The 25867-nt window shown below is 41.1% G+C and overlaps 1 protein-coding gene across 1 annotated transcript in view; it reads left to right on the forward strand.

The window, feature by feature from the left end:
- Window positions 1–25867, forward strand: part of GABRG3 (gamma-aminobutyric acid type A receptor subunit gamma3) — a 666707-nt gene that overhangs the window by 376045 nt on the left and 264795 nt on the right. Inside the window, exons 4-5 of the mRNA XM_051822228.2 lie at window positions 15393–15613; window positions 17985–18067. Of these exons, the coding sequence (XP_051678188.1) occupies window positions 15393–15613; window positions 17985–18067 (304 nt within the window). The remainder of the gene's footprint in view (window positions 1–15392; window positions 15614–17984; window positions 18068–25867) is intronic.

Consider the following 25867-nt stretch of genomic DNA (forward strand, 5'->3'; position numbering starts at 1 on the left):
GGGAAATTGCTGACACCATAAACAAGAGTGTCAAATTGTTAAGTCAACAACAGGAGTTACTGTGTACTTACTTCTCATGTGGGATCTGTCCTTAATGTGTTGTCCAATGTGAATTAATACTATAACTTATACCGAAACTGTATTTTACACTTTGTTTTTCTGTGTGGGTGCAAACTGATGAAATCTTTACTTAATATATACTAAACTGATCTTCTGTATATAAAGGTAATTGAAAATGAATCTTGATATGAATGGAATGGGAGAGGGAGCGGGAGATGGGAGGGCTGCGAGTGGGAGGGAAGTTGAGGGGGGAAGCCATTGTAATCCATAAACTGTACTTTAGAAATTTATATTTACTAAATAAAAAAAATTAAAAAACAAGACACCGGCATCCCACATCAGAGTTCTGGGTTTAAGACCTACATCAGCTTCCACTTTGTTTCCTGTGGATATGTGTCCTGGGAGGCAGCATGTGGTGCCTGAAGTCCATAGGTCTCCACAATTCATGCTGGATATGCGATTGATACTGTGAGGATTTGGGGAGTGAATAAATAGCTAGAAGATCTCCTGTCTCTTTTTTTTTCTCTGTTTCTATCTCCCTGCTTTTCAAATAAAAGAACTTTAAAAAAATTCCCAGAGTCTAAAATCCTAAAAACACAATCTGAAAATCTTAAAATCCTGAATGTTGAAATCCTATAAACTGAGAAAAAGGCTGTGGTAGAGGTGTATGTATCCGCTGAAGGGCTTGGTTGCGTGATGTAAGGATGAAAACTTCACTTTGAAAATGGGTCATTTGTCTGTGTTGGCATTCTTTCCAGCAGAAGACATTCCAAGAATTAAAGCATATTTCCTGAAGAAGTCAACAAATTACTGGCTGGCTCATAAATAATTATGTGCCTAAAATGATAAGACACATACGAAAGGGATGTTGTTCCATCATCAGTGTTGTTTCTACCACGAGTGTGGTATGTATACAAGTGCATCTGGAAAGGATTGATCAAACTCAAAACTATATATATATATATATATATATATATATATGTATATATGTGTGTATATATATATAGGAAATACTCAAGTAGATGTAGGTTGCTTCATAGATGAATTTTAAAAACAGTAGCAACATGTAGAACATGAATGTGAACATATTCTCTGAAGATATCTGTGTTCTGAAAGATAAAAAGCAACTATTCATCACAAAGGAAGACTTCAAAATATGGTTAATGATTGTGAAAGTCAGACAACTCTTAGGGACTACCTCCAGGCAATTGCCCATCATTTATCCCTGTATTACACTTTTATACTCCTATGGCAAATTTTCTTTTTAGTTACTGTGTTTTTTAAAAGTTTTCCCTTCTTTTGGATTGCAGCATTTGTTTTTATAATTCAATATTACTTATGAATTGCATCTTCCCATCATTTCCAATAGCAGAGGAATAAATTGTGTAAAGACTTTCAGAGAATTCTACTTGCTTGAGTGCATTTGTTCAGATTTGACTCCATAAAAGGGGATCTTGACTCTTTGGGCAACTGCCTATTAAGTGATGACTCACTGCAGTTTTTGATTGATCTTGATAGGTTGCCATTCACAATATTTCAGACAACTGCAGTTATAAAGCTGAGTGCACAGTATTACCAGCCATAGTAATGTTTTTATATATGTGTTTATATATTTCACTTTTGGACCTATTTCTGCATTAGTATAGTGCATCTACTCACAAATGTTACACCTGTCTGACTGTCATTAATATATCTTATGCTAATGGTTACAGAAGTACATATGTTGTTATTGCTTATTTACAGAGCAAAGTAGTCTGTGAAGTATGGCATGATGCTTTTTATGTTTTCTTGAAAATTTCTTTCAAAAATGTAAATATATATCTCTTTGTTGTTTTAAAAGATTTATTTATTTGTTTGGTTGAAAGGCAGAGGGAAAGAGAGAAAGGGAAAGACAGAGAAATCTTCCATTCAATGGTTTAGTCTCCAAATGGATGTAGCAACCAGGGCAGGGCAAAACCAAACCAGGAGCCTGGAATTCCATCAGTCTCCCGTGTGGTAGCAGAGATCCAAGTCCTTGGGTGATCATCTACTGCCTTCCCAGGCACATTAGCAGGAAGCTGGAGTAGCTGGAACTTGAACCAGTCCTCAGATGTGAGATGTTGGCATTGTAAGCACATGCTTAACTCACCGTATCACAATACTATTCTCTATATACCATTTTAAATATTTTAATTTTTTTTCTATAATGACATTTTTGGGATTTTGGTTTTTCAGAATTTTAGAATTTAGGTTATTTTGGTCTTGGAATTTTGACAGTTATGATTGTGTCTTTTGAGATTGTAGCCCAAACACATTGTTGTGAGGTACACGATGTCACTGATATTTTCATTCAAGTGTCTGCTTTTATTTCATTGAAGGTGTGGTCATGATTTTTGTATGTGACTGAAGTGCCATCAGATTTATTTTTGACTACCATGATGTTTTCATCATTTGAATTTAATCTGTTCTCTACAATAGAATTAATAGCAATTGCTGGATAACAGAGACTATATGTGTCTTCATATGGGATTAATAATGATTTAATTTCAGCCCATTCAGAAATTCCATTTTTCCCAACTGCCAATAAAACAATCTTAATAATCCAATAAGGATATCTACGTATTCTATTGCCTACGAATTATATTTTTGTTCTACATTGAGAAGACATGTGGTACTATAAATGGAGAAATAATATTTAAGAGATAGTCAAGATACTATCTAAAATTGGACCCAGATTTTCAGTAGATGTAGGAGCTGTGTTGGAAGAAGTGAATGAAAGGGCATGAAGATGGAGACTACACACATAATGTTATGTTTGAACTCGCTATGTGACAAGCCACCCAAACTTTGAGTTTGTGTCATTCCTCAGGTTTTTTGAATTGGGTGTGCAGGTTATCTGTGCTGATTAGGCTGAGGCTGGCCAATTGAGGATGACCTCAGTCTCCTGTCTGGGCATGGTATGACATCGGCTGAGGCTGTGACTGTGACAGAGCAGTGTCTCATCTTCAGCAGGCTGGTCTATACTCCTTCATTGGATGTTAGTTGCAGAGGTGCAAATAGCAGTAAGCTCTTTCCAAGTTCTTGCTGCTGTCTCATTTGCTATTAAACGGCCATATTAGGCTATGGACACAATAAGGAGAATTCTTACAGCTGTTTTGCAAATGGTACAGTATGCACTTTCACTTTGCTGTTGTTCAGATGTGATTTGTTCTCCAAAAGTTAATGCACTATTGCTTGGTCTCCAGTATGTTAGTGTTAAAGAGGTCTAACTTTAAGTGGTGAGGCTTTGTAGATGGTGATTAGGTCATTGGGACTCCACACTCATGGATGGATTAATGCTGTCTCTTGAAAGTAGATCAGGTATCAAGTCATTGTATTATTTTCCACAAGAAGAGATACATATAAGCAAGTGTGCATCTTCCCTGAATCCCTCTTCCCCACTCACTCCCACCATTGTGATGCCATCCACCTTGGGGCTACGACAAAACATGTCAGTACCATGCTCCTGATTCTCCCAAACTGTATGCTAAATACATCTCATTTCTTTACAAAGTATGAAGAAATGTATTTTGTTATAGCAACAGAAAATAGACTAAGAAAACACCTTAGAATAATCTACCACTTGAAGATTTACCTAATGTGTATGTACACATTCAGTACACCAGTAAATCTGAGATAAAACATGTGAACCATTATAAGAAATGTTCAGAGAGTCAAAGTTTGTGTAGAAGGGATAGGTGATTTTTTTTTTTTTGACAGGCAGAGTTAGACAGTGAGAGAAAGAGACAGAGAGAAAGGTCTTCCTTCCGTTGGTTCACCCCCGAAAAGGCCGCTGTGGCCGGCGAACCACGCCAATCCGAAGCCAGGAGCCAGGTGCTTCCTCCTGGTCTCCCATGCAGGTGCAGGGCCCAAGCACTTGGGCCATCCTTCACTGCCTTCCCGGGTGAGCTGGACTGGAAGAGGAGCAACCGGGACAGAATCCGGTGCCCCAACCAGGACTAGAACCCGGAGTGCCGGCGCCACAGGTGGAGGATTAACCTAGTGAGCCGCGGCACCGGCCGGGATAGGTGAATTTTTAAATGGGAAACCTGAAGCTGCCAATACTGTGTTTGAGAACAAACACCATGGAAACCTTTGGATAACTTTATATTTTGCTCTTGATGTGTTATTTTCTTTGTTTAAGGTATTTAGCTTCAAAGTGGTATAATGTTTGTGTTCACTCCTCACTTGGTCTTTACATTAGTCTGCTCAGGCTGCCGTATCGCAGTTCCATGGATAGATGACTTAAACAGCAGGCATGCATTTCTTCATGGTTCTGTGGGCTGGAAGTCTGAGATCAAGGAGCCAGCAGTGGGGTTTCCTCTGCAGTTTCTTTCCTGGGCTTGCCGATGGTAGTCTACTCCCTGTGTCGTCACATGACCCTTCTCTGTGTCTGTGCCTCAATGTCCTCTTCTTATGATCGTACTGGATTAACTTAATCGTACTCATATTAACTTAATTACCTCATTAAAGCCCTGATTGTAAGACAGTTACATTCTAACATACAGAGGAGTACAACTGCAACATGTAAATTTGGGGGTACACAATTCAACCCACAGGAGTCTCCTTGAGTTTTCTGTAGCCACTTCTGCACATACTTCTATAATAAGCTGCTCTCTGCTTGAAACGGAACCTAAAAAAATGGATTTTTTTCCTTTGAATGAGGAAGCATGCATGTAGAGGATACAGATGCCAAAAGTACAGCTGAAACAGAAACTGTGGCCTCCTAGCATTCAGGTTTGAGGACAAATGTGAGCATATTTGATGGATAAAGGGCGCATACACACTGGGAGTGGAAGGTTGGAGTCCAGGGAACAAGTTGAACCCAGTGGAGCTGTGCTCTTCCTCGTATGCTAGAGAGGAGGCTCCTGGGGAGGACAGTGGCCAGCAGGGGCCTTGTGGCTCCAGGCAACTCTGAAGAGAGGACAAAGAACAGAGCTACTTTATATTTGAGGGATCAAGAAGCAGCAATTGAGATAGACGTTTGCTGATGGTGCTCAGGCACTTGAGGGTTGAGCTCCTATGAACAAGTCACTGTCTCTAATTTAAAAGCATGCAGTGTCGCTCCCCCTCTTCGTGGAGGAACGACACAGGACCCTGCGCTGTTCTTTCGTCTGCTCGGCCCTCCCCGGGTTTGCTGCTGGTTCTTCCCGGGTTGGCTACCAACCCTTCCACCTCCGTGGAAGGGCGGTTCCCCCTGGCCACTTTCCCCACTTCCGCGGGGGAGCAGCACACTGCCGGCCGGCTCTCTCGGGGGCTGCACAGGTGTTCCTCAGGTGTTCCTGGTGCATGTTGTCTCTCTCCTCCTTTATAGTCCTCTTCCACCAATCCCAACTCTGCTACCCACATGCCGAGTACGCTGCTCTCCTCCAATCAGGAGCAGGTCCTACAGTTTATTGGTTGAACTGGAGGCAGCTGTGTAGAAGCTGTTTCTCCCTTCTCAGCGCCATATTGTGGGAGAGCAGATGCATAGAATAAGTCTTAATTCCAGTAACTTAGTCTAGTCCGGGTTGCTCCCCACAATGCAGCAGACAACACATTTCTCCCTTCCATTAGTGAATTAACTCCCAGACCAGGAAGCAGAATTATAGTCAGGATTTAACAGGCAGCTTTATTTAAAGGTCTATGATCTTCACAAATTGGAAGAACACCTTGGTGGCCCAGGAAAGAGAGTCCCCTTACTTGGTGGAAGGGGAAGGAGACTTTGTGCCACAGAAAGGGATCATGGGGCAATGTTATCATTCTCTGTGCTGGAAATGCAAATTATTATGCGAGATAGCAATTAAAAAAAAAACAGGGCAATGACAAGGGAGAAGGCGATGGACCATTATACAAAAACTACAGGGAGATGGTAAAACAACCTAGGAGACTGGCTGAGGGAAGACACAGATAAGAGGTGTCTGGGCAAGGTGTGAGGAGGGAGGGATGTGTGTGCAGGATGTTGAGCCAATGTGTGCCACATGATAAATGTTGTAATGGGTTTGTAAGCACACAGGTCATAAGGCACTATGAGTCTCATGCAGAGGAGTTCTGTAGACTCTGAGTACCTATCACACATTTTTTAGTAGCAGTGGTCATTTTAAGCATAGCATCTGATGGATGCTTTACAAAGTTTAATCTGAAAGTAGTCAGTGAGTGGATAATACCAGAGGAAGGAGGACTGTCCAAGGGAGGGTACATTGAAAAGACAGGTAGCTGGGGGATGAGAGAAATGTCCAGAGGAGTTAGGAGAGGAGCCTGCTTCTTCAGGCTCTTCCCCCTTCCTCTTTTTTTTTTTTTTTTTTTTGACAGGCAGAGTGGACAGTGAGAGAGAGAGACAGAGAGAAAGGTCTTCCTTTCCCGTTGGTTCACCCCACAATGGCCGCTGCAGCCAGCGCGCTTCGGCCAGTGCACCACGCTGATCCGAAGCCAGGAGCCAGATGCTTCTCCTGGTCTCCCATGCAGGTGCAGGGGCCCAAGCACCTGGGCAATCCTCCACTGCACTCCCTGGCCACAGCAGAGAGCTGGACTGGAAGAGGAACAACCGGGACAGAATCCGGTGCCCCGACCAGGACTAAAACCTAGTGTGCTGGCGGCGCTGCAGGCGGAGGATTAGCCTATTGAGCCGTGGTGCTGGCCCCGCCTTTCCTCTTTCACCCACATTGGTCTGCTTGCCTTTGGATGGATCCATATCTCACTCCTGACCTGTTGTGTTCCCCATCTCAAGGGCTGATTCCACAGGCTGCCTTTCCAAGGACCTCCAAGTGAGAGGTGAAAGGCAAAAGGTATGTGATCATATCCTCTGCACACTGGTCCAGATGGGTCAACCTTGGGTCCACCTGGGAACCCTGCCTCAGATCCTCCACCACCATACAGTTCCTAGGTCTTTCCAGCCAGAGGTGAGTTTACCATACATTTTAGAAATGAAGCTTCAGGGGCTGGCACTGTGGTGTAGCAGGTAAAGCCAACGCCTTCAGTGCTGGCATCCCATATGGGTGCCGGTTCTAGTTCTGGCTGCTCCTCTTCCAGTCGAGCTTTCTGCTATGGCCTGGGAAAGCAGTAGAAGATGGCCCAAGGCCTTGGGCCCTTGCACCCGCGTGGGAGACCTGGAGGAGGTTCCAGGCTCCTGGCTTCGGATGGGCGCAGCTCTGGCCATTGTGGCCAATTGGGGAGTGAACCAGCGGATGGAAGACCTCTCTCTCTCTCTCTCTCTCTCTCTGCTTCTGCCTCTCCTTCTCTCTCTGTGTAACTCTTTCTTATTTATTTATTGACAGGCAGAGTTAGACAGTGAGAGAGAGAGACAGAGAGAAAGGTCTTCATTTTTTCCATTGGTTCACCCCCCAAATGGCTGCTACGGCTGGTGTGCTGTGCCGATCCGAAGCCAGGAGCCAGGTCCTTCCTCCTGGTCTCCCAGGCGGGTGCAGGGCCCAAGTACTTGGGCCATCCTCCACTGTCTTCCCAAGCCACAGCAGAGAGCTGGACTGGAAGAGGAGCAACCGGGACAGAACCGGCTTCCCAACCAGGACTACAACCCGGGGTGCTGGTGCTGCAGGTGGAGGATTAACCAAGTGAGCCTCAGTGCCGGCCATCTGACTTTCAAATAAATACATAAATCTTAAAAAAAAAAAAAGAAATGAAGCTTCAATGCCCCTCCCTTGCAGAAGTCCCTTCTTAGACCCTGCAGAAGATCATAGCAGTAATCACCTGGTCTTACTTGTGTGTGTGTTTGTGAAATGTACAAGTGCAAGATATTTTAAACAAGGCTGCTGTCTTATTCCCCTCTGATTTCCCCTGTCACATATTCTGTAAACTGCTGCAGGCAACTTTGGACCCAGCTAGGGGGAAGTGAGCTGGAGAAGGCATCAGGACATGGTTAGTGGAATGTGATACATGGTGACTTCTGTAGGCAATGAACTTCACCATCCTGTGACTGTTTCTCTTAGTCCCAGTGCCAGTTCTGTGTGTGATATGGAGGAGCAACCTGGCATAAAAAATTAAGTTATTTTTCCAATTTAGCAGAATCCTAAACATGCACACAATATTTCTAATAACGATTTATGAGTTGAAGTAAACTGAACAATTATTTATACGAAAATATTTTGTTTCACTGTGCTAAGAGAAATAATAACATTTTTATTCTTTCTCTTTGAAAAACAATGTCATAATGTTGCTGAAAGATGTGATCAAAGAGTCTGCAGCCAGAAGATGTAGGGGGTAAGAGCATGATGAAGGCTAGTCAGTTACTGTGTTACCAGATCCATTATTTTCTGAATGTTGTGAATTTTTGTAGTATTTGCAACTTTAAATAATTACCATGTGTTTTCTCACTAGAAATAACTATTTGTTTATAATAATTATTATTTATTGTGATATTGTATTTATAATTTCATGTCATTTAAAAGAGCCCTAGATTTCATTACCATCAAGTGACAAATCCTGGCCCTGTTCTCGCCTTGGCCCCCACACTGGGGCCCAGGCTGCTGAGGACTTAATAGAAACCTCACACAGTGCCTAGCATGGAGTAAGACCTGAACAGTGTGTAAGTAAAAGATGCTCAGTAATTAGAGGAGCCCAAGAGAGACTGGAGCAAAGGTTCATCCAAGGAGGGCCCGACCTCAGGGAAGCTCCATAGTGCTCAGAGGCAGGGTTACAGTCTATTCCTGGAGAAAACTGGATGCCAACTGCCAAAGCTCTGTCCTCAGGACAAACCTGAGGAACAAGCATTTTAGAAATCCCAAAAATAAATTTGTTATGCTTCCATGTCTGAAAGGAAGACATAGAAATGGTTGTATTCTAATCACTACATACAAGCAGGATACATTTTTAGGGAAGAGATCTGAGCGATGATGCACAGTTGGCATGGGTGTGTGGCTGTTGTTCATGAGAACAGCCTGTGGCTTTTACTGACATCCAATCTCACTGAAGCCAGGCAATGGGCTGGAGCATTGCAGAGTTGAAAAGAAAGACAGCTGCCCCCGGAAGTATGTGTCTCCTGTAACCATGGATCTCAAAGTCCCTGTAGAGTGTTCATCTGTCATTTTCCCACTTGGAAATGAAGAGGAAAGTGTGAGGAAATAATTTTTGGAAGTTACAGATGGATTATTATTAATAAACATAATTTTTCTTCTGTTTTATCAAAATACTTCACATGTTGCAGTAATTCGTGGCTTATTTAGGAGTCATTAAGCTCTCCAATTACTAAAACAAATGAGCACAAGCTTTCTACCATCAAGATGGCTTAAATGGGGGGGATTCTGCACATTTTTCACCTGTTAAATTTGTGAGTATTTCAGACACTGTTATCGCAGTTATTTTTAGATTGTAGAAGATATTGTATATTTTAAAAATTTTTTAAAGATTTATTTATTTTACTTAAAAGTCAGAGTTACACAGTGAGAGGAGAGGTAGAGAGAGAGAGACAGAGGTCTTCCATCTGATGGTTACTCCCTAATTGGCCACAATGGCCGGAGCTGTGCCGATCCAAATCCAGGAGCCAGGAGCTTCCTCTGGGTCTCCCACATGGGTGCAAGGGCCCAGCTTCCTCCGGGTCTCCCACACGGGTGCAAGGGCCCAAGGACTTGGGCCATCTTCCACTGCTTTCCCAGGCCATAGCAGAGAGCTGGACAGGAAGTGGAGCATCCGGGTCTCGAACCGGTGCCCGTTTTGGATGCTGGCGCTTCAGGCCAGGGCGTTAACCCGCTGCGCCACAGCGCCGGCCCGATATGGTTTATTTTTAAGCAGGCATTGAAAGAATGCTCTTTCCCTTATGGCAAAAGGAAGGATGATTAATGCTATCATAAATAAAGTTTCTGAGAAAGAAAAATAGTTCCCTGTGGGTAGGAAGTGTTTCTCCAACATTTAGTCAAAGGCACACACAGCAAAACATCCACATAGGATGCTTACTCTTAGGTCCTGGTGTCTGGCAGGATTTGAGAATAAAGAAGAGCATGCTTCCCTCCTCCTGTGCCCCCAGAACATCCTGGGGTCCTTTCCTCTGGGAGAGAGCCAGAGTAGGGGCGAGAGGAGTTCACACTGGGCTCTCCAGACCTCAGCCTCCAGACTGGGTCCTGTATCCTTCATGAAGAATCCTAACAAAAATTCCTTTACAATGGTAGAAGACAGAGAATGTGAGAAAGTAAGACACAGAGATGAATGTAGGAACCAGCGTTGTGGCATAGTGGGTAAAGCCACTGCCTGCGACACTGGCATCCCAAATGGGCACTGCTTCATGTCCCGGCTGCTTGTCTTCAGATCCAGTTCTCTGCTAATGGCCTGGGAGAGAAATGGAAGACGGACCAAGTGCTTGGGCCCCCCGTACCTGCATGGGAGACCTGGAGGAAGTTCCTGGCTCCTGGCTTCGGATCAGCCCAGCTCTGACCATTTAGAGAGTGAACCAGTGGATGGAAGACCTTTCTGTCTATTCCCACCTCTGTCTGTAATTCTTCTCTCAAATAAATAAATCTTTAAAAAAAATGAAAGTAATGAAAATTGTGAAAGGCTAACAGTAGGCCTTTTTATCTATTTTTAAATTGCATTCATTTATGTGAGAGAGAGAGTGCTGCTACCCACTGGTTCATTTTCCAAATGCCTACAATGGTGAGACTGGGCCAGGCCAAAGTTGGGAGCTAGGAATTCAGGTGGGTGGCAGAGACCCAGCTTCTTGAGCTGTGCCTTCCGGAGTCTATTTTAGCAGGTGCTTGGGCATCCTAACTTGTGTTCCCACCATTCCTCCAAGCATCTGCCCTGGAAATGCAGAATTTTAGAGTTTGAAGAATCCTCCATTGAATCTAATGCTCCTGTTTTACACATGGGGAAACTGAGGCTAAGGAAGGTAAATTACGCCAAACTTTATATGCCGGATGCACATGGAGAACACTTGTGCATTTGAGTTCTCTCTTACCCATCATGGAATCTAACACATTTCCGCTGCAGCAGCCCCTTTCAGGTCGTATTTAGGAAACAGATTTTGTTGTTTTGTTTTGTTGTTGGTTTGCTTTCTTCTGTTTTTTAAATTTTTCTATTAATATTTCTAATTTTTTCAATGCAATTCATAGATACCATCCTGAGAGTAGAATATTTGCTTTCTCCCTCCCTCCCTTTCCCCCTCCCTTTTCCCCTTCTCCTCTTCACTTTTGAGATAACATATCTTTAATTTACATCACATTCAAAGGCTTAATGCTCCAGTAAAGAGTTCAACAAGTAAAATGCAAAAGGACCCTGGTTTAGTGGAAATGTCATTTCCCACGTGATTATTGGTTATAGCCCTTGCCTATGTTTCTGCTAAACTAGGAAGTCAATTTTGACTGCATAGTTCATAATAATTGCTACTTAGCTGTGTGACTGAATGGAGGTTACTTAATCTTTTATGTCTTGGTTTAAACCCCTTGGAAGGAAGGGTCTTACTGTGTCTCGGTAACCCAGGTGCCTGATACAGAATGCACCTGTGCCTACTAGGAGGGACTTTAGGTCATGCCTCCCATCTTGCTGTATGGTTTGCCAATTTCAAATCTACATTTAAAAGTGTTTTAAGATGAAAGGATATAAACTGTGCATTAGTGGGGATGGAAAACAGGGAAGATTGGGAGAGAAAGGACAGTGTTATTCAATAATGCTTCAGTAATGAATAGACCCATTCCGAAGGTTTACTTGGAATTCCTGAAATAAAAAGTTTTGAGACATTGCATATCTGTTAACATCCTTTAAGCTTTCTGAATTTCATTTTCTATGGAATAATATTGAGGTTAAACAAATAAGATTTGAACAATTTTAGGTTCTTTCCAAAATGCATGTATGACCTTTATAAGGAATACTGATCACTCTTATTATTGATCAGATTGATCAGTCCCAGCTATGCTTGTGAGAACCCTTTCATTCTTCTCTCCTCATTCCTTTATGCAATAAGTCAACATTAAAGGGAAGAAGGCAGCAACATTTGTAAGTACCTATATGTTTCACAATGGCCATTCTCACATACTAAATTTGATTTTAAGTACTGAGTATGTTCTTTGTGCTAATAAAGCCTGTTATACATTTACACAGAAATCATTATCATATGACCCAAATCCTGTCACCAAAAGAAAGGAAGGGGGCTATTCACTTCATGCAGTGTATTTGGTACTGCAAAATTTTTATTTTCTCAGGGATGCATTTGAACTTGCTGTTCCCTCTTCCAGGAGCTACAGTGTTCCAATATCTTCCTGTGTGGCTTACTCTGCACCTCTCCAAGGTCTTGGCTCTAAGTTATTTTTAGCGCCTTCTTAAGTCCTGGCACCCCACATTCCAGAACCCCTCTCCTCCTTCTTGATTGTGCCAACTAGGACACACTGGTGATTGTTTTTCTCATGAACTGCTCTGGGTAATTCTTATCCACAGTGTGTATCTAACAAAACTCAGCAGGATCTCTGCCCCATGCAGTATCTCACGGTTTGAGAAGGAGCAAGTGAATCCCATGTGGACTCTTCAAGTGCCCTCCTGGAAATGGCACCTGCTCTTATGCTCCTTTCTCACCTTATCATATACAAGTGACCACACCCAGCCCCATAAAGGAAGGGGGGGGAGTAATTCTACCATATGCCTTCAAGAAGGGAAGCTAGTATTTGGAAATAGCTCCAGTCACTACCATGATCTGTATGTAGCAGCCAAATCTCATCCCCACTCCCCGTGGAAAATACACTTCTCCCTTCTTCAAGGTCAATCTCACCTGAGCCTGAGGTCAGTGTGATATCACATGCAGTTCACTCCTCCTGGCTCTGAGTAGTGCGTCCAAAGATTCAACCAACTGTGGAGAGTTCCAGGAACCCACCCCTGCAGGTATGAAAATCCATGGATTCTCAAGTTCCTTATATGAAACTATGTAGCATTTGCATAGAACCCACACACATCCTTCTATATACTTTAAATTATCTCTAGGTGAGTTGACACCAACACAATGCAAATGCTGTGAAAGTAGTTGTTATACTGTATTGTTTAGGGAAGAATGACTCAAAATCTGTAGATGTTCAACTGAGTTAGAGATAACATTTTTCAGGAATATTTTCTGTCTGCTCTTAGTTGAATCTACAAATGCAGAACCTACAGATAGGGACAGGTGACTGGAAGGTAATTTGATCCTATCAGCCCTCAATAGATGAGCCATAGCTTAACTCTTTTCCTTGAGCCATATCTGCATGATTAAAGACTTAATTTACTTAGAGGCTTTTGCCATGGCTTTGATCATTTCCTCAAAGCTCTTCAATAGGCTTTTGACACTCAAAGCAATTGTCTCTGAGCTTTTCTGATGGAGATGAGAAACTTTTGCCTCTTCCAGCCCTCCCATGCCCTGAATTTGCTGTATCTTTCTTTTCTGTTTCATAACTGCTTTCAAACTGCCTGATTCTTTTCTGAGATAATTTCTTTCCTGTGATAACCTACCAAGCACAGTCAATTGCAGTCATCACATGCAAATTAGCATTCTATTTCCAACTTCTGCCCAAAGAGTCACATGCTCATTAGGTACCCATTCCACCTTATTACTATAGGTGTCAGTTTTGTAATCCATTTCATCCATGCAGGACACCTGCTCTCAGTCCCACATCCTTGAAACCATTTGTTCTCCCCAAAGTCCACACTACCTGGTTTAGTTTTGTTTCAGAACTTTTTGAGTCCCATTTTTGTATCCTTCACATATGCTAGGTTATATGTCAAGAACTAACACACACACAACACACACACACACACACACACTTCCTCTCAGATCCTTCTTTCCTGTGTGGTTATGGACTTCCAGGTGGTCGGTGAGAGGCGTGTGCATGTTTTGAAAGCCAGTAAAGAGGCAGAGGTTATTAATTCATTGTCATTGGGCCAGCACAGGAATTGCGGGGCCCTGTGTTTGCTGAGACATCACACAGCTCCTCTGGGGAGCCTCTGCTGGAAATCTGCTCTCAACTGCTGCTGCCTGGGCATTGGCTCCCCCAATGCTTCAAAGCTTGCACACCACTTAGATTCCTTGTATTGTAATTCCTCCCACACCGAATGCTCAAATGCCTTTGTCCTCTCAAGAGAACTCTGATACAGAGCCTTATGTTTCTGTGTGCTCGTTATGACCATGAGGCACGCTGTATTTTTACCCTAGCTATTTATCAGTGGCCTGCCTTCCTGCCTAGGATATAAGCTCTATGAAGGTAGGGCGTTTTCTTGTTGGTACAGCACTGAGGCACTGATGGTTTGCAGGGCCTGGCATTGTCAGAGCAACAAAACAACAATAAATGAGTGGATTTGGTAATGAACAGCCAGTTGACTTGTCTATCTCAGAAAAGGTCTTTCACTGGAAACTCAATGGGAGGATAACTGTGGGATTTGTTGAGAACTACTGACTTGACACTCAACTACGAAAGATATTGATTCATTGAATAAGTAGCCTCTTTGTCCTTTCTATGTTAGACTTAATGATGATTATTTGTACTATGACTAGGGGAATGGCCTCTGAAATGATCTAGCCAGCCTAGAGATACTTCTTTAGGCTTCGTAGTGTCACTCATGTTCCAGTTGTCTGATGGTCACAGCAAAGTCGCATTGGGCACTGGGAGCACTGGAACAGCTTTGCCACTGTAATTTGAACACTTCCAGCCTTTTGTTGGAATCAGAGTTTGGCTTGGGGTTGTTCTGTCCATTGTTCTTTGTTGCTTATGTCTTACTTGTCTTTTTATTTTGGATTGTGTTGCTTTGCAAAAGTCTTGAGTAAAAGTAATAATCTTAATATATCAGATAATATTTATGGATTATATATTCTATGCCTGGATCTAGTGGTTTTTTGTTTAATCTTTTTATTTTTATAACACCTTGAGGAGGTAGATGCTACTATTTTCTGCATTTTACAAGTTAGAGAACAATGGCTGAATGGGTCATACTGCTTGTCAGGGCTTGGACTGTGATCTGAATTCGTACTCTGAGATATATTTCAAAATACATTTATATATTTTTATTTCAAAGTATATAGGATATTTCAAAAAGATTTTGGAAAATAGAATTTAAGGGATCACATGTTCCACAAGATTTGTGAAGACCCCTTATATTGCACCATCTCTCTTGGCCTCCCATCATACATTAAATATATGTTGCAATTTAACACTTACAGAGCATTATGTTATATCATATATGTGACCACATTATTGACTAATCACATGGGCTATCATTTGTTGAATGCTTTCCATATTAAGCCAGTGCTAAGCATTAATAGAAAGAGAAGTGGGAAGGTAAGAATGTAGCTGTTGAAGAAAAACAAACTTTTGACAAAGAAATGAAAGCATATAAAAATTCACTAATTGGACTGCCTTCCTTCTCCTTTTGCTCTATTTCAGGAATACCAAATTGACATATTTTTTGCTCAGACCTGGACAGACAGTCGCCTTCGATTCAACAGCACAATGAAAATACTTACTCTGAACAGCAACATGGTGGGGTTAATATGGATCCCAGATACTATCTTCCGCAACTCTAAGACTGCTGAGGCTCATTGGATCACCACGCCCAACCAGCTCCTCAGAATTTGGAATGATGGAAAAATCCTTTACACTTTAAGGTAAAATGCTGTGTGGATTTTTTTGATTGACACATAATGTTTCTATGTGTTTATGGGGTACAGTGTGATACTTTGATACATGTATGCAGTGCAGTGATCCAGTCAGTGTACTCAGCATTTCCATTCCTTTCAAATACTCCTCAGTCTATGTTTTGGGAAACCTCAGATTGTCCTTCCCTATTTATTTTAAAATATATCATAAATTAGAGAGTATAGGTTTTCTATTGTGCTGTAGAACACTAGAACAAATTCTTCCTCTATAACCATGCAAATCTAAGCATGATCTAATTTTGGAGCAGTAATTTAAATCATTGTCAGGGTAAGACCCTATTCTCATCTCTAAGTTCTATTCCCTTTCATTTGACATAAGACAGCATCTTGAAAAGTTTGTACTAATGCCAAGTGTGTAAAAATAAAGGCATACAAATGATATGCCATGAATATAAACTCATTCCTTCATCAGAATCCATTTCTGCTAGAAGTGGCTGTGAAAATTATAATTGATGTCTTTAACTCCTGGGTCCACTCAGCTAGGAAAATGCAGATGTGTAGGAGTCTTGATTAACAAATGTAATTATAGCCAAGTTTAAGACCACAAGGAAAAGGGCAAAGTTGGCATTTCCCCAACACATCCTTAAGGGAAGTGACACAGAAACCCAGAAGACTTGCCAAAGTCACTGCTGGGAATGGGTGTTAGGAATTTGTCCTAAGTACACATCTCTACCAGTATGGTCTGAATGTGCTTGAGCCCATGGTGACATCTCTTAGCAATGGGACACCCCTCAGCAGCCCTAGCACCCAGGAGCAGGGCACACCCCTAGCTATGTCCTCTGAGGGACGTGAGATTCATTGTACTCTCCTGTCTTCCTGCATCTCCCTGTAGGACTGGGCATTCTCCTTTCTGACAGTCTCTTTCTCCACCTCTCAAGACACTAGACCTCCTGCCAGTGCCCTTAGCACTGCTTCTCCTGGTTCTGCTCTTTCTAGCTCAGGACGTGGTGCCTGTCACTTCATACCTCTCTGCTTACTTAGCTCACTCGGTTGTGTGACTTTAAAGCTGTATTCATGCTGAGGATCCCACCTGCCCATCTCTAGCCCAAAATGTTCCTTCTGGGTGCTAGGTTCTTGGAGTCATCAAATGCAATACAGGACAGGGAACGTGATTTGTATCCTTCCTCTGGCATAAGTCCCTACTGCCTCCTAGTTCAGTGACACCACCATAAGCCCTCTGGATTACCTTTGCATCTAGAGCCCTGAGTGCTCTCCTCTCTCACCTTACATCCAGTATGGGGAGCTTTTAATTATAGGTGATTTGTGGCCACAAGGAGAAATCTGTGCCTTCTAATGTTAAACAAGTGTCCCCAGCACAAATATAGGATCAGATAAACATAAAAATAAGCAGCTTAGAGAATTTTAAAGTTTCAGAGAAATAATAATTTTGCCAGGCAGGGAACAACAATAACATAAAGGCTACCACAGGGAGCTCTAGTGATGAAATAAGTTGAGAGAGCTGGAATTTGTAAAATGTGTTCCCCTACCAATCTTAAAGCAGTAGAAATGAGATCCTGAAATGAATTGAGTTCAGCAAACAAGAGTGGAGACGTGGGGGGTCCTGAATCACAGGGGTCTCTGCTCTGGGAGGATGCAATGTAGCACATGGTAGAGCCACACCCACTTCTTGAAATAGTTGGGAGTTGTCCAAATAAGAAATCTACCTTCAAATGGATTAATATGAAATTATACCTTGTTAGAAAAATACACTGGATTCAGAATGGAAGTAAGGGTGCAGGCATTTGATGGGAGTAATTAAGATGCAGTTTGAGTCATCACCATCCCATGTTGAGATGGCTGAGTCTGAGTCCCTGCTCCACTTCCAGTTAGATCTCCTGCCGATGTGCCCATAGCTTCCCTCTGCTGTAGGCATCTGGGGAGTGAACCAGCATATGGAAGGTCTCTCTCTGTTGCTCTGCCTTTCCAATCCAAATAAATACAAATTTAAAGAATGAAGGGAGGATTTAATTCAGTTGAAAACAGCTTGAAAATGGCCTACATATAACAACTGGTTTCATTTGTCTCTAGTCTCACTCGGCTTGTATTTCTAGACACAGTTTGGAATATCACTATCTGGAATTCTCTCTGATGATGATAATAGTTAAAAGTAAAATCAAAATAACATAATATCAGTGCAATGAAAAGGGTCTCCCTGACTGAGTGATGCAGTTGCCAGGAATGAATTGCACGGGCCAGCCCCTGCACTGAGTGAGCTGCCCTCTCTCCCCTGCACTTTGGTGCCTTTACTGCCCTGATGTCCTTGCCTGGGGCCTTTGCTGTGTTGTCGCTGACCCAGAGTGATGCTTGCCTTTTCGCACAGGCTCACCATCAATGCAGAGTGCCAGCTGCAGCTGCACAACTTCCCCATGGATGAGCACTCCTGCCCGCTGATTTTCTCCAGCTGTGAGTACCAGTTCTGTCTGGGGGTATCCATGCTGTGAAGGAATGTCTGGCCTGATGCAGGTGTCTGGGAAGCAGTCATGGGATTGGTGACAGTGTCGCTGCTCAACCAGAGAAACCTGATCATGGTTTTGGTGTCAGCCACATGGGTGTTTAGGCTGTATTACATGGAACCCATGTTACAAAATATGTAACTTTGATAAAGCTGTGGCAGCTTAATCATTATTAGTAATAATTTACGATTCAGAAATTGATGAACAATTGACTTACCAAACACTTTTATGCTAATGAGTTGTGCATACTATTTCAAAGTTACAAAATTATTTTGCAAAATTTTTAGCTTAAATAAAGTACTTATCTTTCAAATAGAAGGATAAAAATTTTCCTTTAAACATGCTTCCATTTGTCTCATTAAATTGTTGTAGGATTTAAGTTTTCAACTGATTTTTATCTTCTAGTACTTTATTTATGATCAATATCATAGCTAAAGAGTAATCATTTATAAATTCTTAAACACAGCATCTAATAGTAAGTACAAGGTTTTTCATAAAAATATCAAATATAAAATGTATTTGCTACTTATAAAGCTTTTAAGTAAAGGTCAAGATGGAAATGCATCTGTTGAATTTATGATGGTTAATTTTAAATGTATTAATCATAAGTACTTATGTATGATTCATAAGAATCCAATTACTTTAGTAGCTTTCTTTAAAATTGCATATGCAGTATGACAAACAAATCTGATGAAATCGCAGGGAGACTTTTTGTGAAATGATAATGAATGAACATATATTATAATTCATTTAAGTTCAGAAAAAGGCAAGAGGGGGAACACAATTTCAGTGATCTCTTAAGGTTTGGAAAAAGTTTCAGAATTTCCAGAATAGTTTGATTAATTGTAAACATACTTAAATAATATCTCCCCCAAACTATATTTTTTGATAGCACAAATGTTCAGTGCCTGGCAGGTTGGTGCTAATGTCTGTGTCTGGTAAACTTATCTGTAGAGTCCTTGGGACAAGAAGTTCTCTCTTTGCTTATTTTAAAAGCTATGGAAACATCCAAATTATCTGGGGCTTTGTGAATGAGTTTGTTCTGCATGTATATAATGTTTTTGAGTAACTTGTCCACTTCATTGTTTCTTAGAGAACCTAAGCTAGTTACACTGAAACTCCTAATGGTCTGATATGAACTAATCTATTGTGTTTGTGATTTCAATTGTTAATTTTGTCATTATTAGGCATTCTATTTTACTACTTTTTTCTAATATTCTATCCAATTTTCATAATCTTTGATTTCTAAGCCAAAGTTTCAATAGCATCTATTTATTCAAGTTTTTTTCTGAAAATACTAGCATCTATGGGAGCAATTTGTATAATTTGTTGTTCAGTCATTTGTTTGAGTTTTTGTTTCCTGGAACTTTTCTGTGGCTTGCATTTAAGATGGTTTCTTTTAAGGACAATTTGTTCTGCTTCTGGCTGGTTTCTCCCTTTATTTTTATGGTTAAATTCTCATTTATTAAACTGAATAGCACTGATTGTTGTCAAATTTACTACCAAGCACACATTAGCAGAAGTTCTAAACTTAAGCTCCTAATTCACTACTAGTTGGTTTGAATTTTGTGATGATAGCTTCTTTCATAAATACTTATTATGAAGGCATAATTTTCATGCAGTACAATATACCCGTTCAATGAGTCCTAAGAACTTCACACGCCTGTGTAATGATCACCACATGCCTGATGTAGAACGTTCTTATCAGGAAAACATATTTTGCTTTTCTGTTCTTTCCTCTGCCAGAAGCTGGCCATGGGATCTCATTTCACAGAGTGTTTTTCCTGAGTTCCCTGGCTGAGATTTCCTCCCTTTCAGGCCCAGGCCCAGCCTTTATGTGGGGTTTCTGATGAGCACCACCATTCTGCGGGATGCCAGCCCTGCTCCTGTTCCTGCCCCTTCCATGTGTGGGGCCCTCAGAAAGCCAGATCCTGGCCGTCAGAGACTGGCAGGGCTCCTACACACATGCCAGTGAGAACACTCTCCCTGGAATCCTTATTTCCTCCTCATTCTGTCATACTTTTAAAATGTGCTTAAATATTTTACAAAGCCTTTAAGCACTCTGTTCCAAGAGGGGATTTTCTGCACATGGGGCTTGTGATACTGCCAGAAAGAAAAGTATTTATGTGGATTGTGTTTTAAAAAGATTTTTATAGAAATAATTTAAATTTTAAAGAGTACTCACACATACCATTCATGGAAACACTACTTTAAAACTTTATTAGTCAATGCTTCCTGGAATTAGTTGGAAATTAGCACAAAATGGCAGGACCAAGGCTGGTAGAATAGCAAGAAGGGTCTGTTGGACTCATCACATCTGTTTCCATGTCTCTGGTGAGGTGTGGTGGGGATGTGTTCGGTATAAATGTAAGGTCTTGTAGAGGTTGTTGGAAAGTGACATTTTTTAAGACATGAGCAACTAAAAGCTATTACATCTAAAAATCAAGGAATGATATGATATTTATGCTTAGCAACAATTAAAAGAGATTTATAAGAGCTAAGAAGTAACGATGTAAAACACTATATTCTATTAGAATTACCAGAATGCAAATACTGACGACTTCAAGTACACATAACAGTGTGGAGCAATAGGAGCTCAATAGGAACACAATACTGCTGGGAATACAAATGGTGCATCCATTTTGGAAAGACAATCTGGTGATTTCTTAAGCAATTAAACATATTTTTGTCATATTATTTAATATTCATGCTTCTTGGTATTTATCTAAAGGAACTGAAAGCTCATGTCTATACACTAACCTGCAAATTATTATTCATGGTGTTGTTTTATTGGCCAAAATGCCCTTCATTATGTGAATGAGTAGACAAATGGTGGTATATTTAGATGAGGGAATATTATTCACCCTAAAAAATAAAAGTTTTTACCCAAGAAAAGATGTGGAGCAATCTCAGAAACATACTGAGTGAAAGAAACTAGTCTGAAAAGGCGTCGTCCTGTACAATTCCAACTATATGACATTCTGGAAAAGGTAAAACTATGGAGAGGATAAAAAGGTAAGTTGTTTCCAGAGGTTATGAAGAAGAGAGAAATGAATAGGAGCAGCACAGAAGTTTTTAGTGCAGCGAGATTGTTCTATATGGTACTATAATAGTGGCGATTGGCATCATACAATTGTCAAAACATAAAATGTGCAACACCAAGAGTGAGCACTGACGTTTACCATGAACTTGCAGTGGTAATGATTGGTCAAGGTAGTTTCCTTGGTTGTGGCAAATATTCCATTTTCATGGAGGTTGTTGATAGTGGAAGAGGCTATGAGGGGAGGGTACATGTGAACTCAGGACATTCTGTTTAGTTTTTCTGTGAATCTAAAAGTTATATTTTTTAAAAATTCTAGTAAAAAGCAGTACCAGAGGTAGATAAATCAGTTAAGGAATGAATCGCAGTCATAAATAATAATGCCTCATAAAACCATTTTATTAAATAAAAATACCTTGGAATTCCCAAATATAAAACTGTGCTTTAAGGTGTAAATGCATTGAAACAATTTACATGGATAGCATTAATTTATGTGAATGGGGTTCACTGTTTTTAGGTGAGAGTAATAACACTGTTTAATGAAAACATGTACTGACAATTTAGCACTAAGGAAGAGAATTCTACCAATGTCAGTTTGGAATCTAATTTATTCCCATATAAAGAATGGGAAAATGATGATCATGATATGAATAAGCAACTAAAAATGAAGTGGTGATCTTGTTTGTGAACAGTTGCCTTACACTCTCGTGATACTTTAAGTCGGAAGCTTTATTTGTTTCTATTGAAATTTTGAAGCAGTAACAAAATTGAACAACAATTTGTATTTTCTGTTATACAAACAACTACCCAAAATGTGCTATATAATGACTTAAAGTGATCATGGAAAAGACTGTGTAATACCTTTGTACGTATTAAATGATTATCTTGTGGAGAATAGAAGTCTAATGCTGGTGACTAAGCCAGGTCTACATACTATCTTTTTTTGTTTGTTTCTTTGTTTGGTAAACATTTATTTTATTTACTTCAAAGAATTACAGAGAGAAAGGCGGGTGGAGAGCAAGCTAGCCTCCAACCTCTGGTTCACTCCCCAAATGACAATAATGGCTAGGGCTGGGCCAAACCTAAGTCAGGAGCTAGGACCAGGAGCCAGGTGCTACTTCTGGGTCTCTCAAACGGGTGCAGGAGCCCAAGCACTTAGACCATCTTCCACTACTTTCCCAGGCACATTAGCATAGAGCTGGATTAGAAGTCGGGCAGCCAGGACTCAAACTGGCACCATGTGGGATGCGGGCACTCCTATGCCACCTTGCCAGCCCCCTGAACAGTATCTTGGTACAAATGTATTTTGATGTGAATTCTTTTTTGTAGTATAAACAGTGATGCATGGGTAGTCTTGGTGGGGCTTTCTGACTGGCACAAGCAAAACTCACAGCAATGACAATTATATAAAATTGTCCTATATATGCAGAGATGATATCATAGCATATATAGGTTGCTTAGTTTTATAAATCTTTATTGTGTTTTAAATTTTATGTTATTGAACAATTGAAATTTTTACAATAATACTTTAATTTCTAAAACTGCGTAGCATTTTTTAAACAGTGAATTTAAGAATCATATTTTTAAATTTCTAAAATGTATGAGGACTTATGAGGTCATGTTAAAAATTTATTAAAAAATTAAAGTATTGGCCGGCACCACGGCTCAATAGGCTAATCCTCCACCTAGCGGCACCAGCACACCGGGTTCTAGTCCCGGTCAGGGCACCGGATTCTGTCCCAGTTGCCCCTCTTCCAGGCCAGCTCTCTGCTGTGGCCAGGGAAGGCAGTGGAGGATGGCCCAAGTCCTTGGGCCCTACACCCCATGGGAGACCAGGATAAGCACCCGGCTCCTGGCTTCGGATCATCGCGCTGCGCCGGCCGCAGCGCACCAGCCGTGGCGGCCATTGGAGGGTGAACCAACGGCAAAAGGAAGACCTTTCTCTCTGTCTCTCTCTCTCACTGTCCACTCTGCCTGTCAAAAAAAAAAAAAAAATTAAAGTATCTAAATTTAATATATATATGAATAAATTAAAAACGAAATCTTCCATCTGCTGGCTCATTCTCCAAATGCTGCAAAAGCCAAGTCTGGACCAGGTCAAAGCCAGGAGCCATGGACTCAATCCAGGGTCTCCCATGTGAGAGGCAGGGACCCAGGTACTGAGCCTTCATTGGCTGCATATTAAGGTGCGCATTAATAGGAAGCTGAGATTGGATGTGGGACTGGTCTCAGTCACTGGAACTCTGATATGGGATGCAGGTATCCCAAGCAGAACTTAACTGCTGCACTTGATCTTAGCCAAAAAGCCGAGAAGCGACTGCATCTTAACTGTTGTGTCAAACAGCAGCCCCAGTCTTAGTCTTTTAATTCTTCATTTCCCCAACTTATTTTGAAACTGTTTTTCCTGTTGGTTTTCTTTGGGATAAATAGCAACATTCTAAAATAATGCTCCTCTTTGGCTGATTGATCAATATATATCAGTATGAACTTTATTTTACTCATGATTTTGCTCCAAAATATACACCTTTAATTAAACAGTACACTACACATTGATGTCATCATCTGTTTCTGCCAAGTGCAAAGTCAGTGACGAAATACTAAGAATGCCAATGGTGGAATTCTCTATCATTACTTTTTCAAAGAAAAGGTTCTCTCTCTCTGCTCTTTTTTTTTTCTCTCTCTAAAACACACCACACACACACACATACACATACACACACACACTCACACACACACACATACTCACATACCTTTTATTTAAACTGAGGGTTTGGGGGACCTTGAAATAATTTTTTCTGCAGTTTAGTTTGAGATCCAGAAAATTATACTTGCAAAACCAATTTCATTGGAAATGGCTCAAATTAAATTAGGACCTAGAATGAAATCCCAAAGTGGATATGTCAATTCCTTTATTAATCTTTCAACAATAAAAAAGTTAGCATTCCACTGTCTGCTGTTTATTTTGCAGCATTAAACCCTGAGGCACTAGTCACGTTAATGCATGGTGCTATTTCTATTGGGTGTTCATGTGACCATCATTAGTTTACATTTCAGTCACACAGTGCAGAAAGCATTGAAAATAACAAAAGTATTCATGCTCTTGACTTTCATTAGACTTTTTTTGTGTGTGTATCATCAGAATTTCCATCTTAAGTTTGTTAAAATTACTTGGTTATGATTTTTTTTGAGTTAATTCCAAGGTTCAATATACCCCTGTTTACTACCAGCTCTCTCCATGTGAACAACCACCAAGCTTTGTAGGAAAGCATTTCAGGTGTCAGGTATAGATGCCAATCACTTGGCATTCACTGTGATAACCAGACTTGTCAGAAGGGGTCAAACTAATTTACATTTATTCTCCAGGAAGCTTCCTGATTATATAGAACATAGAATGCTTATCTTTAATTCCCTGCTACAACTGTATATCTCATTACCTCTAATGAGTTATTTGCTTTGTTCTAGTAATGCAGAAGCTGACTAATACACTATCAAACAACAAATAAAATGGAAATTGATTTCTGAAGTTCTATTAACCTTGAAAAATTAACCTTGACCTTATACAAAAATTAACTTCAAGTGGATTAAAATCTTAAACTAAAACCAAAATACAAAAAAAAAAAAAAAAGATCTATTAAAAATAAATAGGAGAGGGCCGGCGCCGTGGTTCAATAGGTTAATCCTCCGCCTGCAGCACTGGCACCCTGGGTTCTAGTCCCAGTTGGGGTGCCAGATTCTGTCCCGGTTGTCCCTCTTCCAGGCCAGCTCTCTGCTATAGCCCGGGAGTGCAGTGGAGGATGGCCCAAGTGCTTGGGTCCTGCACCCACAAGGGAGACCAGGAGAAGCACCTGGCTCCTGGCTTCGGATCAGTGTGGTGCCCTGGCCGCAGTGTGCCAGCCGCAGCGGCCATTGGAGGGTGAACCAGCGGTAAAGGAAGACCTTTCTCTCTGTCTCTCTCTCTCTCTGTCCACTCTTCCTGTCAAAATAATAATAAAAAAAAATAGGAGAGAAATCTTTACAACCTAAGACTAGTAACATTTTTAAGCTTGACACCAAAAGCAGATTCATAAAAGAAAAACTTGTGAGATCTTGTGAAATGGAAAACTGGTCTACCAAAAATCTTGTTAAGAGATTGAAAAGACAAAGGCTGGACGCTCTCTTCTCTTCTCTTCTCTTCTCTTCTCTTCTCTTCTCTTCTCTTCTCTTCTCTTCTCTTCTCTTCTCTTTTGTAAGACCATAGTGTTTTCCACTGCAACTGTACCATTTTACAATGCCATCAGCAATGCACAAGGGTTCCAATTTCTCCACATTCTCTCTAAGACCTTTGTTTGCATTTTTGTTGGTCCATCTTAATGGATGAGAGTTGTGTTTCATTGTGATTTTGATTTATATTTCACTAATGCCTAGTGATATTCTAATACAAGCTATAAGAATGATGGTTTGATGAATACTATGATTTTGAAAACATTGTGCGGCTGGCCCCGCGGCTCACTAGGCTAATCCTGTGCCTGTGGCACCGGTACCCCGGGGTTCTAGTCCCAGTTGGTGTGCTGGATTCTGTCCCGGTTGCTCCTCTTCCAGTCCAGCTCTCTGCTGTGCCCCAGGAGTGCAGTGTAGGATGGCCCAGGTCCTTGGGCCCTGGATCCACATGAGAGATCAGGAGGAAGCATCTGGCTTCTGGCTTTGGATCTGTGCAGTGCGTCAGCCGCAACA

Source organism: Oryctolagus cuniculus, chromosome 12 (assembly GCF_964237555.1).
Source record: "Oryctolagus cuniculus chromosome 12, mOryCun1.1, whole genome shotgun sequence".
In the NCBI taxonomy this organism is placed as follows: domain Eukaryota; kingdom Metazoa; phylum Chordata; class Mammalia; order Lagomorpha; family Leporidae; genus Oryctolagus; species Oryctolagus cuniculus.